This window comes from Paramormyrops kingsleyae, chromosome 10 (genome assembly GCF_048594095.1).
Source record: "Paramormyrops kingsleyae isolate MSU_618 chromosome 10, PKINGS_0.4, whole genome shotgun sequence".
In the NCBI taxonomy this organism is placed as follows: Eukaryota; Metazoa; Chordata; class Actinopteri; order Osteoglossiformes; family Mormyridae; genus Paramormyrops; species Paramormyrops kingsleyae.
The window spans coordinates 30,232,526-30,245,014 of NC_132806.1; the positions used below are offsets into that span (position 1 = coordinate 30,232,526).

The 12,489-nt window shown below is 41.1% G+C and overlaps 1 protein-coding gene across 4 annotated transcripts; it reads right to left on the reverse strand.

Annotated features, from left to right (window-relative positions):
- Positions 1-1,177: 1,177 nt before the first annotated feature.
- trim105 (tripartite motif containing 105) lies at positions 1,178-11,233 on the reverse strand. 4 transcript variants are annotated; one of them, XM_023838830.2, is made up of 7 exons: positions 11,041-11,233; positions 10,364-10,657; positions 8,380-8,475; positions 7,963-8,196; positions 3,716-3,735; positions 2,433-2,548; positions 1,178-2,134 (listed from the first exon to the last, which is right to left on the reverse strand). In XM_023838830.2, exons 2-7 carry the CDS (start codon positions 10,643-10,645, stop codon positions 1,581-1,583), a joined length of 1,302 nt encoding a protein of 433 aa, XP_023694598.2. In that variant the 5' UTR covers positions 10,646-10,657; positions 11,041-11,233; the 3' UTR covers positions 1,178-1,580. The 4 variants fall into 4 exon arrangements, with proteins under 4 accessions (XP_023694598.2, XP_023694597.2, XP_023694596.2 ...); XM_023838829.2 differs by having other exon boundaries at positions 10,364-10,660; XM_023838828.2 differs by having other exon boundaries at positions 10,364-10,728.
- Between the last annotated feature and the right edge of the window lie 1,256 nt (positions 11,234-12,489).

Consider the following 12,489-nt stretch of genomic DNA (forward strand, 5'->3'; position numbering starts at 1 on the left):
TAGAAATCTGTAGAAACCCGAGGGGGGGGGGGGGGGGTTACTTATTATCCCTCTGATATTTGACATATCGTTCCCAGCAGGATGGATCTTTCACCTGGCAGGAGAAGCCAAAGCAGCTGAAACGAGCTGATCGGAGGTTCACCTCATTACGCGATTACACCGTCAGGAGGATCACAATGGGGCCTCGACACAGACACCAAAAGCACCAGCAGTGCTAATTGGGTTCGAGTCATGCACTTCTCCCTGAGGAAATGTATTTTAAATCAACCTGCGAGGAAATGAAAAAGACATTGTCCTCAAGAAGAGCAAATACGAGGTCTTTTCTCATATTGCAGTTTTTTTTAGGAAAATCTTTTGCACTGAGAACAACATAGGCCTAAGAGTATTATATAACTAACTTTTGTCACCCTTTCAAACTAATTATTATTACCTAAACACTGAATGCAAGCAATTCTTCCAGAAGACAAGGAGAAACTCATTTCAGGTTTTGCTTCAGGGAGACAGGAGCACTTTAAGTGACCTCAGGACTAGTTTCATTAATGAGCTTTTCCACTGAATGGGCACAGGATGCAACTACAATCAGTATCAGAGATGGAATGACGAGGTTGAACGTCTCCCCATTATCACCGGAAACTCATACGTCTGACACGAATACGCTGCCATTACCTTCCAATAGGCAGATACTGGTAACCAGACTGCACAGCAACATTCCAAAGAAAAAGGAGGTCAGTGTGACAGGAACAGCATAATACAAGCCTCCTTCATCACACATGGTGAGTGTGTTTGCAAACGACGGCATTACAATATTCTAATCAAGTGACATCAAAATACAGTGCTGTGACAATTTCCTAAAGCTTTGCCTTTTTATAAATGCTAACAAATTGAAAGTGACAAATTAAGCAAATCGAGTCTGCAAGGAATTATCATAAATGCTATTTGTCATGGAAAAAAATATGCATAAATGGAACTTTATGATTTGCATATTTTCCCAGCACAAAAAATATCAAATGTAAAGATTTAATAATGATTGACAAAACAAACAAGATCTCTCACTGGACAAAAAAAAAAAAAACTAAACATAAAAATGAATCCATCCAAGGATAAAAAAAGAAACAGATTAACTTTACTATATTACATACTTCATAGACAAGATAGAGCTGTAAAAACGGAACAACAGTGCATTTCTGGCTTGTGTTTATTCAGAAGTTTTTCAATAATATTGGTTTAATGATTGCGCAACTACGTCACACATTAGCAAACGACTGCTTGGCAGAATACGGCTGCAGAAGAGTCTGAACTCCTTCATTAATAAGCAGGCATCAATACCTACAGCGAAAATGTCAAAGTCAACCTTTAAGACCTATATCTTTCAATTAAAAATTTTTTTTTTTTTTAAATGAACTGCTGTTGAACCGCAACACTTGCCTCCACATCTTACATACATGTATGCAGGTCTAGTTTGGAAATCATAAATTTATGTACAACACAGGGCTTGCATAGACAGATACAATATAGATGTGTCGTCTATCGCACATGCTTCATATTCTGTACACATCACCCTTTATTTATAAGCTCAGGGTTTACAGCGGTTCCAGAGGGAAGTGGACGAGTCGAATCGGCTGGGGTTTCCGCCCCTGGTCACTGAGGCAGGTGCTGAAGAAGGGAAAAGCTTTCTGATTCGGCCCATTGTTAAATGAGCAGAGCATCAGCATCGTATCTGCGTTGTAGAAGGAGACCCTCCGGTCCTTGAAGTCTAAGAAGACGCCGATGATGCGAGGGGCGGACGTCAGGCTCAGACGGGTCCAGGGCTGAGTTCCTGCTGAGTACTGGGTCTTGTTCCGCAGCCGGAGGGTCCAGTAGCCATTTTCTGGGCATAGCTTGACCCGGACCCCACGGTCCACGGTCTCCAGGGCCACGCCCACATCCCACTTTGTCTTGTTCCCCACTCCCACCTCCCAGTAGTGGCGGCCTGACTGGAAGCCCTGGCTCCCCAGGATGTTGATGCACTGGACAAACCTCTTACGACTGGGCTTGTGGGCGACCATCTTGTCACATTCTACCACAGAGGTCTTTTCCCGGCAAAGGCAGAGACTCGGATGGGCTGTTTCCTCATCGAAAGTTAGTGGAGCAGGGCCTACCAGCATAATACAATACCATGAACCATTAATTTACACTAATCACAATAATTATGTTCTCATTACCCATTCATCTTCTATCCATTCATCAGGGTCTTTTCCTACTCAAAGTTTGCATGCTGTGAAGATAAACCTGGAGCTCCGCATCTAAATCGGAGCTAACACAGGAAAACAGCGGCATTCCAAAGCTTTTTCATGAAAATAATAAACTGCTATTAATACCAACATGCATGTATGATTACCAGAACCCATGAGAAGCTTCCTGGCATGTAACGGACGTCACATCAAAGAGAATACCTGGATTCAAAAGCTTGAACATCTTCCTCCAGACGATATACTGTAGCGGACCTTTATACTTTGCACCAAAACTGCTTATGTCTATGCCGGGTCCTTGGTCCACCTCAACAGACAGTCTAGACCACAAAAAAAGACAAACATGATAAAACGGGCAGAGTACAACTTGTTATTTGGTCCTGATAACAACCAACAAGTAGGCAACCTTACCGATGAAAATAATTGGTGAGCAAACATGAATCATGTCTATACACTCATTACCTTAAAATAGGGCACAAGCTGGAAAATCTATGAGAGCAGTTTGTCAGACAGTGAATTCTAATCATTGCTGTGTTGATGTATCTGTCCATTATGTGACTCCTACTATTGCTCTAGAAAAGCTTCACAATTAGGCAAATTGGGACACTGGTATTGGAAAGTTACTCAAATTCCTAAAAGAACAGTACCAGTTACACAATGTGCCTAACATTTACATTTTAAACCATTAATCTATTTCTTTTACCCTCTTCTTCGTATTAGGTAATTAACTCCATGCTAAGCCAAGCTTTACAACATTGCTGTTTTTTATTGCGATAAAAAGTTAAAAACACTAAGATGCTAAACGCCCAAGAGGTTAAAGGGACCCTTTTATGCTTTTTCTGGTGTTTCCCTTTCCTTTAGCATCATGTATCTTTATGTGCATGTAAACAGTCTGCACTACGGCCCCAAGTACACACCAATGGGAGTAACTCTCAGTACAGAAACCACTCTTCTCTAATCTGCCTGAAATGCCTCATTGGAATTCTAGCCCTTACTTCTGTGACATGGTGACGTCACCTTGTAACTCAATCCTTATTGGCCGCCCGCCGGCAAGCTGTCTGGAAACTAGTAGTGCAAGCTGACCAATCAGAGAACACTTGGCTCATTGGAGGTGGGGCTTAAAGCTCTAACAGAGCATGTCAGACATAGCAAATAGAGATGTAATGAGAAATGAGAAAATTGCATTTTTGGAATACTGAGGTGTGTGAATCTATTTTAGATGCCAGAAAAAAAATTACGAACTGTGAAAATGGCCATAATAGGGCCCCTTTAAAGTTCTCAGGAATGATGATAATTAGTAAACTGGAAGATCCGGCACATTTCCCATAAGCACCGTGCCAAAAAGCCTAGTGCCAGCGATCTACATCAGGCCAGGCTGAAGTCACAAACGGTCAGGAAGCTGCTTTCTCTGTTATAAATTAACTGAACAGAATGCAACAGAATGGCAATGGATTTTTAGAAAATTATGATGAATTGTTGGTACTCACCTGAAATTCACCTCAGGAGTCTGGAAGTAAAAGAAGAAGGATTCAAAACTATATACTCAATATCACTAATGTATTTGTTTGCATTACCAAAAAATGCTTACTAAACTTCCTGTATAGAATCATTTAAATATATTATAGAAATAGAAAATATCAGTGGTTTAGTCTTCATATCATAAACAATTAATCAGTCACTACCTTCAAAGGGCTGTACAGTGGTCATATTTTGTTAAGATTTTGGCACAAAGGAACTGGAAGTATGGAACGGAATATGATTTTGTCATTTAATTCAGCTTGTGTGATATTTCAACAAAATCTCTCTTCTGAGAACTGACTGACATTATGGGTCATATCGAAATTTCCCAAGTTCTTGTGTTATGGTTACAGAGCCCAAGATTTTGGCACAAAGGAACTGGAAGTACGGAACTGAATATGATTTTGTCATGTAATTCAGCTTGTGTGATATTTCAACAAAATCTCTCTTCTCAGAACTGACTGACATTATGGGTCATATCGAAATTTCCCAAGTTCTTGGGTTATGGTTACAGAGCCCAAGAGCTCCAGATTCCATTAAATGTGGGGCAAAATTCAAACAGGACACTTCTGCCAATGTTGGTCTGCTGGGTCGAAGCTGGACATGGACAGTAAGCTCAGTGGAACATCCTATGTATTACTCACTGCCCGCTTTAAAATCCTTCTTCTGTAAGGAGACCTTTAGTTCAAGTTTCAGAGCAGCTGAACTATAATCACATTTACTCAACTACTATGACGATTTAACAGGTACCTTCTCAAGTCTGGTGCAATGTTTGTAACACATCTATATAAAACTAAAAATACACAGTTGAATCTGTTGTCGAAATGTAAGACAAATCCTCTCACCATTCAACTTGCTAAACATTAACGTATTAAATGTTACACTAATACCACAAAGATGTACAACCCTATGAACTTTACTTTACGCAAGACTCATTACTAAACAGCAGATGGCAAACGCAGGGGTTCACATATCTTGCAGCTAAGCACGTCTCTGGGCATGAAAAAGGCAAATTCAGCAGCTGTACATTCTGGCAAATTTACACTTGTCATTCGGTATTTGTGCAATGCTCATATTTAAAGAGACACATCGCACAATGACCTGCGGCATTTACCGTAAGCTGCTGTAGTACGAAGGCACCACTCCCCTCAATGCGGACTGATAGACTCAGATTAATTATTATTAAACAGCCCTACAAAATGGATTTCAGATTAAATACTACAGAGACAACACACCCATGTTATAAGGGCAAAACAACATCAAAATATATAGGCAATATATTTAACATAAAAGCAGTTGTATTGTCATACCTAAGAAAATTTAGAAAAAGCTTGTAAATCATGCTTTTATTCTGTCTTTGAGCAGAAAAACCAGCACTCAAATTAGTCACAAAAATAAGCCTATATAATTTATGAAACTAAAAATACCTCTGTCAATATACAAATCTACTATATATGTAATTAATACATTTCTCAGTTGATCTGGGACAATCCTGCCATAACTGGAATTAATCCATCCATCCATCTTCCACCTGCTTATCCTGCACAAATGGTGGGGGGGGGGGCCTGTAGCCAATGCCAGGCAGTACAGGGCATTAAACAGTGGAGCACCCTGGACCGGATTCCAGGGCAGTGCCAGTCTAGCAGTCCTTGACTGTTATTTAAGAGAAAGAATATGTAGGAGGGAGGGAGAGGGAGAGAGAGAGAGAGAGAGAGCGCGCTGTGGGTGATTTGTCTTTCCTGATGTGATATGGAGATCTGTAGATATGTAGATTTGCTTATAAAAGCAAAAATAATTTTAAAAGGCTGTGTGGAACATTGTGTGGAACATTGTGTGGAACATGTTTTACGGGATTTTGTTTTTGCACCCGCAGACAAAAAGAAAGTTATAATGTGCAGGTCAAAGACAAAAGTCCAACCCGAGAGATTTATGGAGCAAGGCAAGAGAGCAATAACCTCAAAAGACAAGGTGATCAACAGATAAAGGTATTTCAATGGAGGCATGAGGAGGTGAAAATGTGTCGAGGAAGAAAGTGCGGAATTACATAACACATGCTATGATCTATCAAGGGGGAAACTTTCTCGACATTATCGACCAGGGAACATGGTAATGAAGGAGGCACCTTGACAAAGTTTAAAGGAAATACTCTTAACCTTATCAGCCGATTGCTTCAGAAAATGACACCCAGCTCAGTGAACCTCATACCAGTAATATTCCCAATCCGGTCCACGGACACCCACAGCCGGTCCACATTTTGGGAAATACTGCCTCATGAAATACCAAACAACCAGAGGAGCTGAGACAGTGAACATCCCCTGGAGACCTGCTATCCAAATGACAGCCGTCTCCATTGCCCATTTAAACGTCATTTATATACAGGGTTCTTACACCTTTTCCAACTTCAAATTCCAGCACTTTTCAAGCACTTTCAAGGTGCATTTTTATGCTTTTCCAGTACCTAACAACTGCGGTAAATTACGTTTATATATGCTGTATGTACTTTTTCACATTTAAATCCATTGTGCTATTAAAAAAAAACACAATATGACATTTCAACTTAAATTGTTGAATACTTTCGCGTGAATTACACGATCAATAACAAATTGGCAAGGAAGTGCCCTTTAGACTGTTATCGTGCATTCCATTTGCCCTAGGAACTCGGATTCCGAGTCGGATTCCGAGTTTCGAAGCCGGAAGTGATGACATGCGCGCTCCCATTTCTCGGAGATCCGAGAAATATCTCGGATAACGCAGAGGATCCCGAGTTCAGAATCGAAGATGGCTGCGCCCTTTATCAACAGAAGGGAAAGTTGTAGCTTTATCCTGTTTAAGCACTACTTCTCATTTGTGGCTCATTAAATCGGTCGCACACACTATATCGTCCAATTTATCTGTGGACGTGTTGCTACGGAGTTTTATACGTGAAGCACCGCGCGTAATGTGTTATCAAGTGATATTGGTAACAATGGCTACCAATTAACCGTTCTAGAATTGCATTTCATGATTAGTCGGATTATTTGTCGGATTTAAGGTAGTTCGGGCTAATTGTAAGTGAATGAAGATAAAGGCCATTTAAACTGAGGTACCTTAAATCCGACAAGTTGTCCGGCTAAGCAAAAAATCTTGCTTTTTCCATATGGATCCATGGATTTGCTACTATATCCGACTCGGTTTTCCCGAGTTTTTAGCGGATGTGACGTAATATCGGAATCCGAAAATCGGATCCCGAGGCAAATGGAATGCACGATTACACCACTACAGCCACAAGCGCGGACTCGAGCGGAGTTATTTTCGTTACGTGCAAAATGCATTTTTAGCTAAAAGGAAAACTACTCCGTAAGATAACGAATTATTATGAAAGCAATGCAATTTCAAATTCAAGCAGGTTCAAGCACATTGTCCAAAATCCAAGCACTTTTCTAACCTTGAAAACACTATATTTAAAATCAAGCATTTTCCAGGATTTCCAGCACCCGTACGAACCCTGTATATAAGAAGAAAATGAATCGTATAGTTTCCATAACAAATAACAGTGAATATTCAATCCAGTTAAATATCACCGACAGAATAGTTTATTAATTCAGTGTCAGCGCTGATATTAAACAAACACACATCAATAACTGAAAGAAGTAAGGAAAGGAAGGTCAATAAGTTAAAATTATAACTTATTATATGTCAGACTGAACTGAAAAAAACGAATAACGGCATAGATTGGCCAAATATATGTGTGAGACAACATGGCGGACACCCACTATATTTTTATGTCTCTTAAACTTTAATTAAAAGAGGAGGGGGTGGGACTTTAACTCCCACGCCTGCAGGTGCAAAGTGGCAAATCAAATCATGTCAAATCACTTTATTACGTCACAACACTTTTTAAGTGCAGGTGAATGAGAAACTAGTGCACAAAATCCAACAACAGCAGCGAAGGAGGACCGCAAACAAAACAGTGGTAAATTAAATAATACCGGCAGTGTTATTTTATTTCCTTCCTAAAAATGCTCATTTTACATACAAAAAAAACTTCATGTCAAAGTCTTAACTTGTTGTTCGCCGTAGATTTCTTACATGACGCCTTACACACAAAACTGACCTGACAAAGTCACACTTAAATAGCACATTCTGGAAGAATGCAGGTGCATCTCTGTAACTGTATGATTAAAAGACTGAACAGAGGCATTTCTCTGCTCTGAGAGCGTTATGCTGTGACTCTTACCTCTAGAAGGTACCTCTGCTCCATTGCATCCATGGTCTGCTGCAGAATGTGCATCTTCTCCTCTACCTCCACGAGCCCCCCCTGCAGCGTCGCCAGGTGTCGGCCCAGCTCCCCCAGAATCTCCTCCTGTTCCCTCCTCAGATGCTCCGACGTGGAAGCCTCCTCTTCCTGCAGGAGGCAGTGCAAGGCTTGGAAGTCACTCCGTATCTGTCCCTGGAGCTCCGCACCTGTTCTCTGCGTGGACACAAAACCGCTGTGTCAAGCCGGTGAGGAACAGAGCCCAGTCAGCGTTTCCTCCGCAGGCCTGATCACACGACAACTGCCCAGGGGAATGCAGATTTTTTTCCTGTTTGCGCAACCGGGGAAATTCTCACCAAACGAAAGTGGAGTCTTCGGCATCTGACCAGCAGAACTTACTTTTATTTTGAGTACTTTCTGTTCGTTTTTGTGGATCATGCCCATGTAGCACTCCTTCGTCAAGCGGTGAGAGGCTAGACAATCTTTCAGCCGTTTCTGGAGAGAAAAGAAAACACTCAATTGTTTGCCTTCTAGGGATCTTGCCAGAGCGTTTTTCCATTTCTTCTTCATTTTGAGGCCAGCTATTCATTCATTCTGCATACAGTCAAACATATCCAAAAGATATTTCTAGCTAAAATATGTATACTATCTAACAGTGTGTATCCCAAAGGAAAATGTCAAAACAAAAGAAAGAAGCAAATATTTTAATCTCAGCAGGGGTGATCACTCACACGTCTTCACTTAAATGAAAATTAGGCAATCCTTCAGAGAACAATGAATTACTTCTGTGGAGAATGCAAATACTTCACGAGCCTAAATTCACGAGACAAATAGTAACACAGTTACTAGGGGTAGCAGATAGCTGAAGATGCTGCAGAAAGGACACATTTCAGCGGAACACAAAGGCCACCAGAAACTAATCAGTCAAAAATAAAAGCTTAGTTGCTTGGCAACCTTCTCTGGAGAAGCTTATCTGCCATGGTCCATCTTCAGACCAAAGGTCATTGTGCTTAAAATTTTTTCACTGATAATATCACTTATTCCTTCTGTCCTCTTCACTGTGTGCAAGTAACCTTCTCAACAAACAGCAGTAAACAGGCAAATATGATACAGCAACATGATGTTTGTCAACAAAAATGACAAACCTTCAGAGGGCAAACACTCATTCTGGCTCTCTGGGCTCAGACAAACAGACGTTTATATTCCTATCCTCGTGGAGACCGTCCATTTATTTCTAAATCCCAACAATGACAACCTTAACCCCTACCCAGCCCTAACCTTAACCATAAGTAACCAAACAAAATATAAGACTTCTGACATTTTTAGGTTTTGATTGTAGTCACTGATCTTTATAAAAATGAGCTTCCCCTTGTGGGGACAAAAAAAAAACTTATTTGGTCCCCACAATGTAGTATATACATGCCCACAGACACACATAAATGGGTGATTTAAAGGTACCAATCGACCTAGTGGTTTTGTACAGCAGAAGCGAGAACTGGAGAACCCAAAGGAAATTTGCATAAACTTCATACACACAGGCAGTGGACCTGAAACACTATCCCAGGAGTCATGAGGTTGCACTGCTAACCACTGTGCCACTATCCACTGTGCCAGCCACTGTGCCACCAGCCACTGTGCCACCATCCACTGTGCCAGCCACTGTGCCACCATCCACTGTGCCACCATCCACTGAAACAATCCCATCAGCTCTCTGGTTCCTCCTTACATAGAATCTGTCCAAAGTAACAATGAATGAAGCTACAATGTAGACATGAATGTAGTAACAATGAAGAGAATTCAAATTCATAAAAATAGAGAGACTGATTATTAAGATGCATCTGAAGGCTTTTTTCCAATTTATTTAAATATATAATTATTTTAACATGAAATTGCATTAATAAAAAAAATAGGATAGTATCTTTCGATTTCCCTTCTTTTTTCTTGAATGTTGCCCATAAAGAAAAAGCAAACCAGTGTTTGTCTCAAAGCAGTCAATGATTATCTAACAAAAACAGATCAGTGCTAAAAGTGTATGCTGTGGTTAAGGACTTTGAGCTGAAACCCAGAGGGGGGGGGGGGGGGGGGGAAAGAAATTTAACACGACTGAAAAAAATGCTGAAAATGTTGCACCATGACTTTCATTTGGGTGTCAACTGGCTTATTTTATGCATTAAACCATCTCAGCTGGGATAAGGCAAAAAAATAGAATAATCAGCAAGTTGCATGAGGCAGGACTGAGAGATAGATTTGTGATACTTTATTAATCCCCATGGGAATTACCTGCAGGTGAGAGCAGGTGCAAGCCTGGAGTCCACAGTCGCCCACAGGGCACACGTACCTTCACACGCACACGGTACCGTTATGCAATACATACGTAACCCACCTGCAGGTGCTGGTGGTCTGCTGATCTCGCCCGCACCTTCTCCACCATGGCCGCCACCAAGTAATTGGTCTGGAACTGCTTTGTGGGGAACTCCTGCCGGCACTGGGGACAGGTTACAGGATCCCTGAGGCTCCTCCAGTAAGTGGAGATGCAAGCCTTGCAGAAGTGGTGCATGCAGGCCAACATGACAGGATCGACGAAGAGGTCACAGCAGATGGCACATGTGAGATCCTCCTTCAGGCTGAGCCGCTCCTGGGACGCGTTTGTGGCTCCACAGCTCATTTTACTGTAATTCTTCTTTAATAAATTTCAATACGGTCAGTGCTGGGCCATTAAAAATGAAAGAAAAAAAAACACGCACGCACCTGGAAAACGAAACAATAATGGCGATCGTTTAGCAAGCCCGTATAACCAGAGGAGCCGTTTCGGCGAAAGCCAGTCGTTAACAAAACAAAACAAAACAAAACAAAACACGGCATTTCCATCACTCTACAATATCAGTTAACTTTAGATTTCACTTTTGCTTTACAGGCACAAATACCAATTTAAAGATCACAGAAGTCCATGGTTTAGATAATGTATCAAAATAAAACAGTGTTAAATCACGTATTATGAAGTAAGAAAAGCAAAACAAATACGGCGTACGTCGACGTTTAACAGGACATTAATTAACATACCTTATTAAAATGCTGTCTGCCAACTGACTGCGCGTTTTCTTACTTTCGCTTGCTGCTTAAGTTAACTTCACTTGCAGGGACGGCATTAAAAGTCATATGTGAGTGCAGAAGCCCCCGACCGCCTCCCTTTCCCCCCCCCAGCGTTTTCGGACCTTCCGCGGCGTTTATCAGCCGCACTTCCGCACTGTGACGAGTCACGCGCCGCGGTGACGTAGCGCTCAGCCTGGGCTCCCACAGCTGCACGTACAGAACCATTAAAAAATACAGCTCTGGAGAAACTTGAGACCGCTCCATATGTTTTATCTGCATTCCTAAATCCTGGCTTGATCCTGGTTCTGCTGGCAGGAGGCTACACTGAGCAGCAGGCTGCTTCCAGGCAAAGTTTCTATGACAGCAGTACACAAGAACAAGATGAAACAGGTGACACTGGCAATAACTAAAAACCAGCTAGGTAGAGGGCAGAAGCAACTTTGTAATGCCAGAAATCACCATCAACTTATCCAACAGTGCCTCATTAATCGGAGGATGACATCAAGTGACCTTCAAAAGGAATGGGAAACATTAAGTGCAGATGTGAGGTGCACTACTAGGACAGTTCGTATCAGGTTCCTAGAAGCAGGACTGAAGTCCCATAAAGCAAGGAAGAAGCCCTTCATTAATGAGAAACAGGGAAGAACCAGGCTGCAGTTATTACGCCGCCATATACGACACGTAACAACAACACCAGGTCCCTAAAAGAAAATCAACACACTACTGTCCATTTACCAAAAAAAAAAAAAAATGTTAATCACAGATGTACACCCATAAACTGAGAAATGAGTGAAACTGAAAATTATGCTGTGGTCTTTTTTTCCAGAGGTATATACTGTGATATATTAAAGTTTCACAGACAGCATTAAATTATTAAGATATTAGGCATTAAGAAGTGGTAGGTAGATGAAATCACTACAATGTTTTTGATATTTCAAAACCATATGGATCGCTGTCATAGAATATGACGACATGGGAATCTTTTTGTCATTATCTTTAAATCACTAAGACAGATCTCGTTGTAACCGCCCCCACTAACCCCCCCCCCCCCCCCATAAAAATAAAAGCAAACTATTTTTATTTTGCTTAGAAGCTACTTCAAGATTGCAAGTGTCTGCCAGTTTTTAAACTGTAATTACAGTACAGAAAGGTAGCCCACAGAATTTGCCAAATTGCATTACAGTTTGTTTACAACAGATGCAGTCTGTTGTTGAATATAATTTGTTCCTCTATTGACTTTTGCATTCATTTAAAGACAGACTGTACTCAAACAAAATGCCACAGAAAATTATAGGACACCATGGAGTGAGTGTTATGAAAGAGGCAGGAAATATTACAGAAATATCTGCTAGTATAGTTATCCACAAAGATTTTCTCCCCTTCCGTCGCAGTGCACTGCTCTCCGGTCTTAAAAATGCT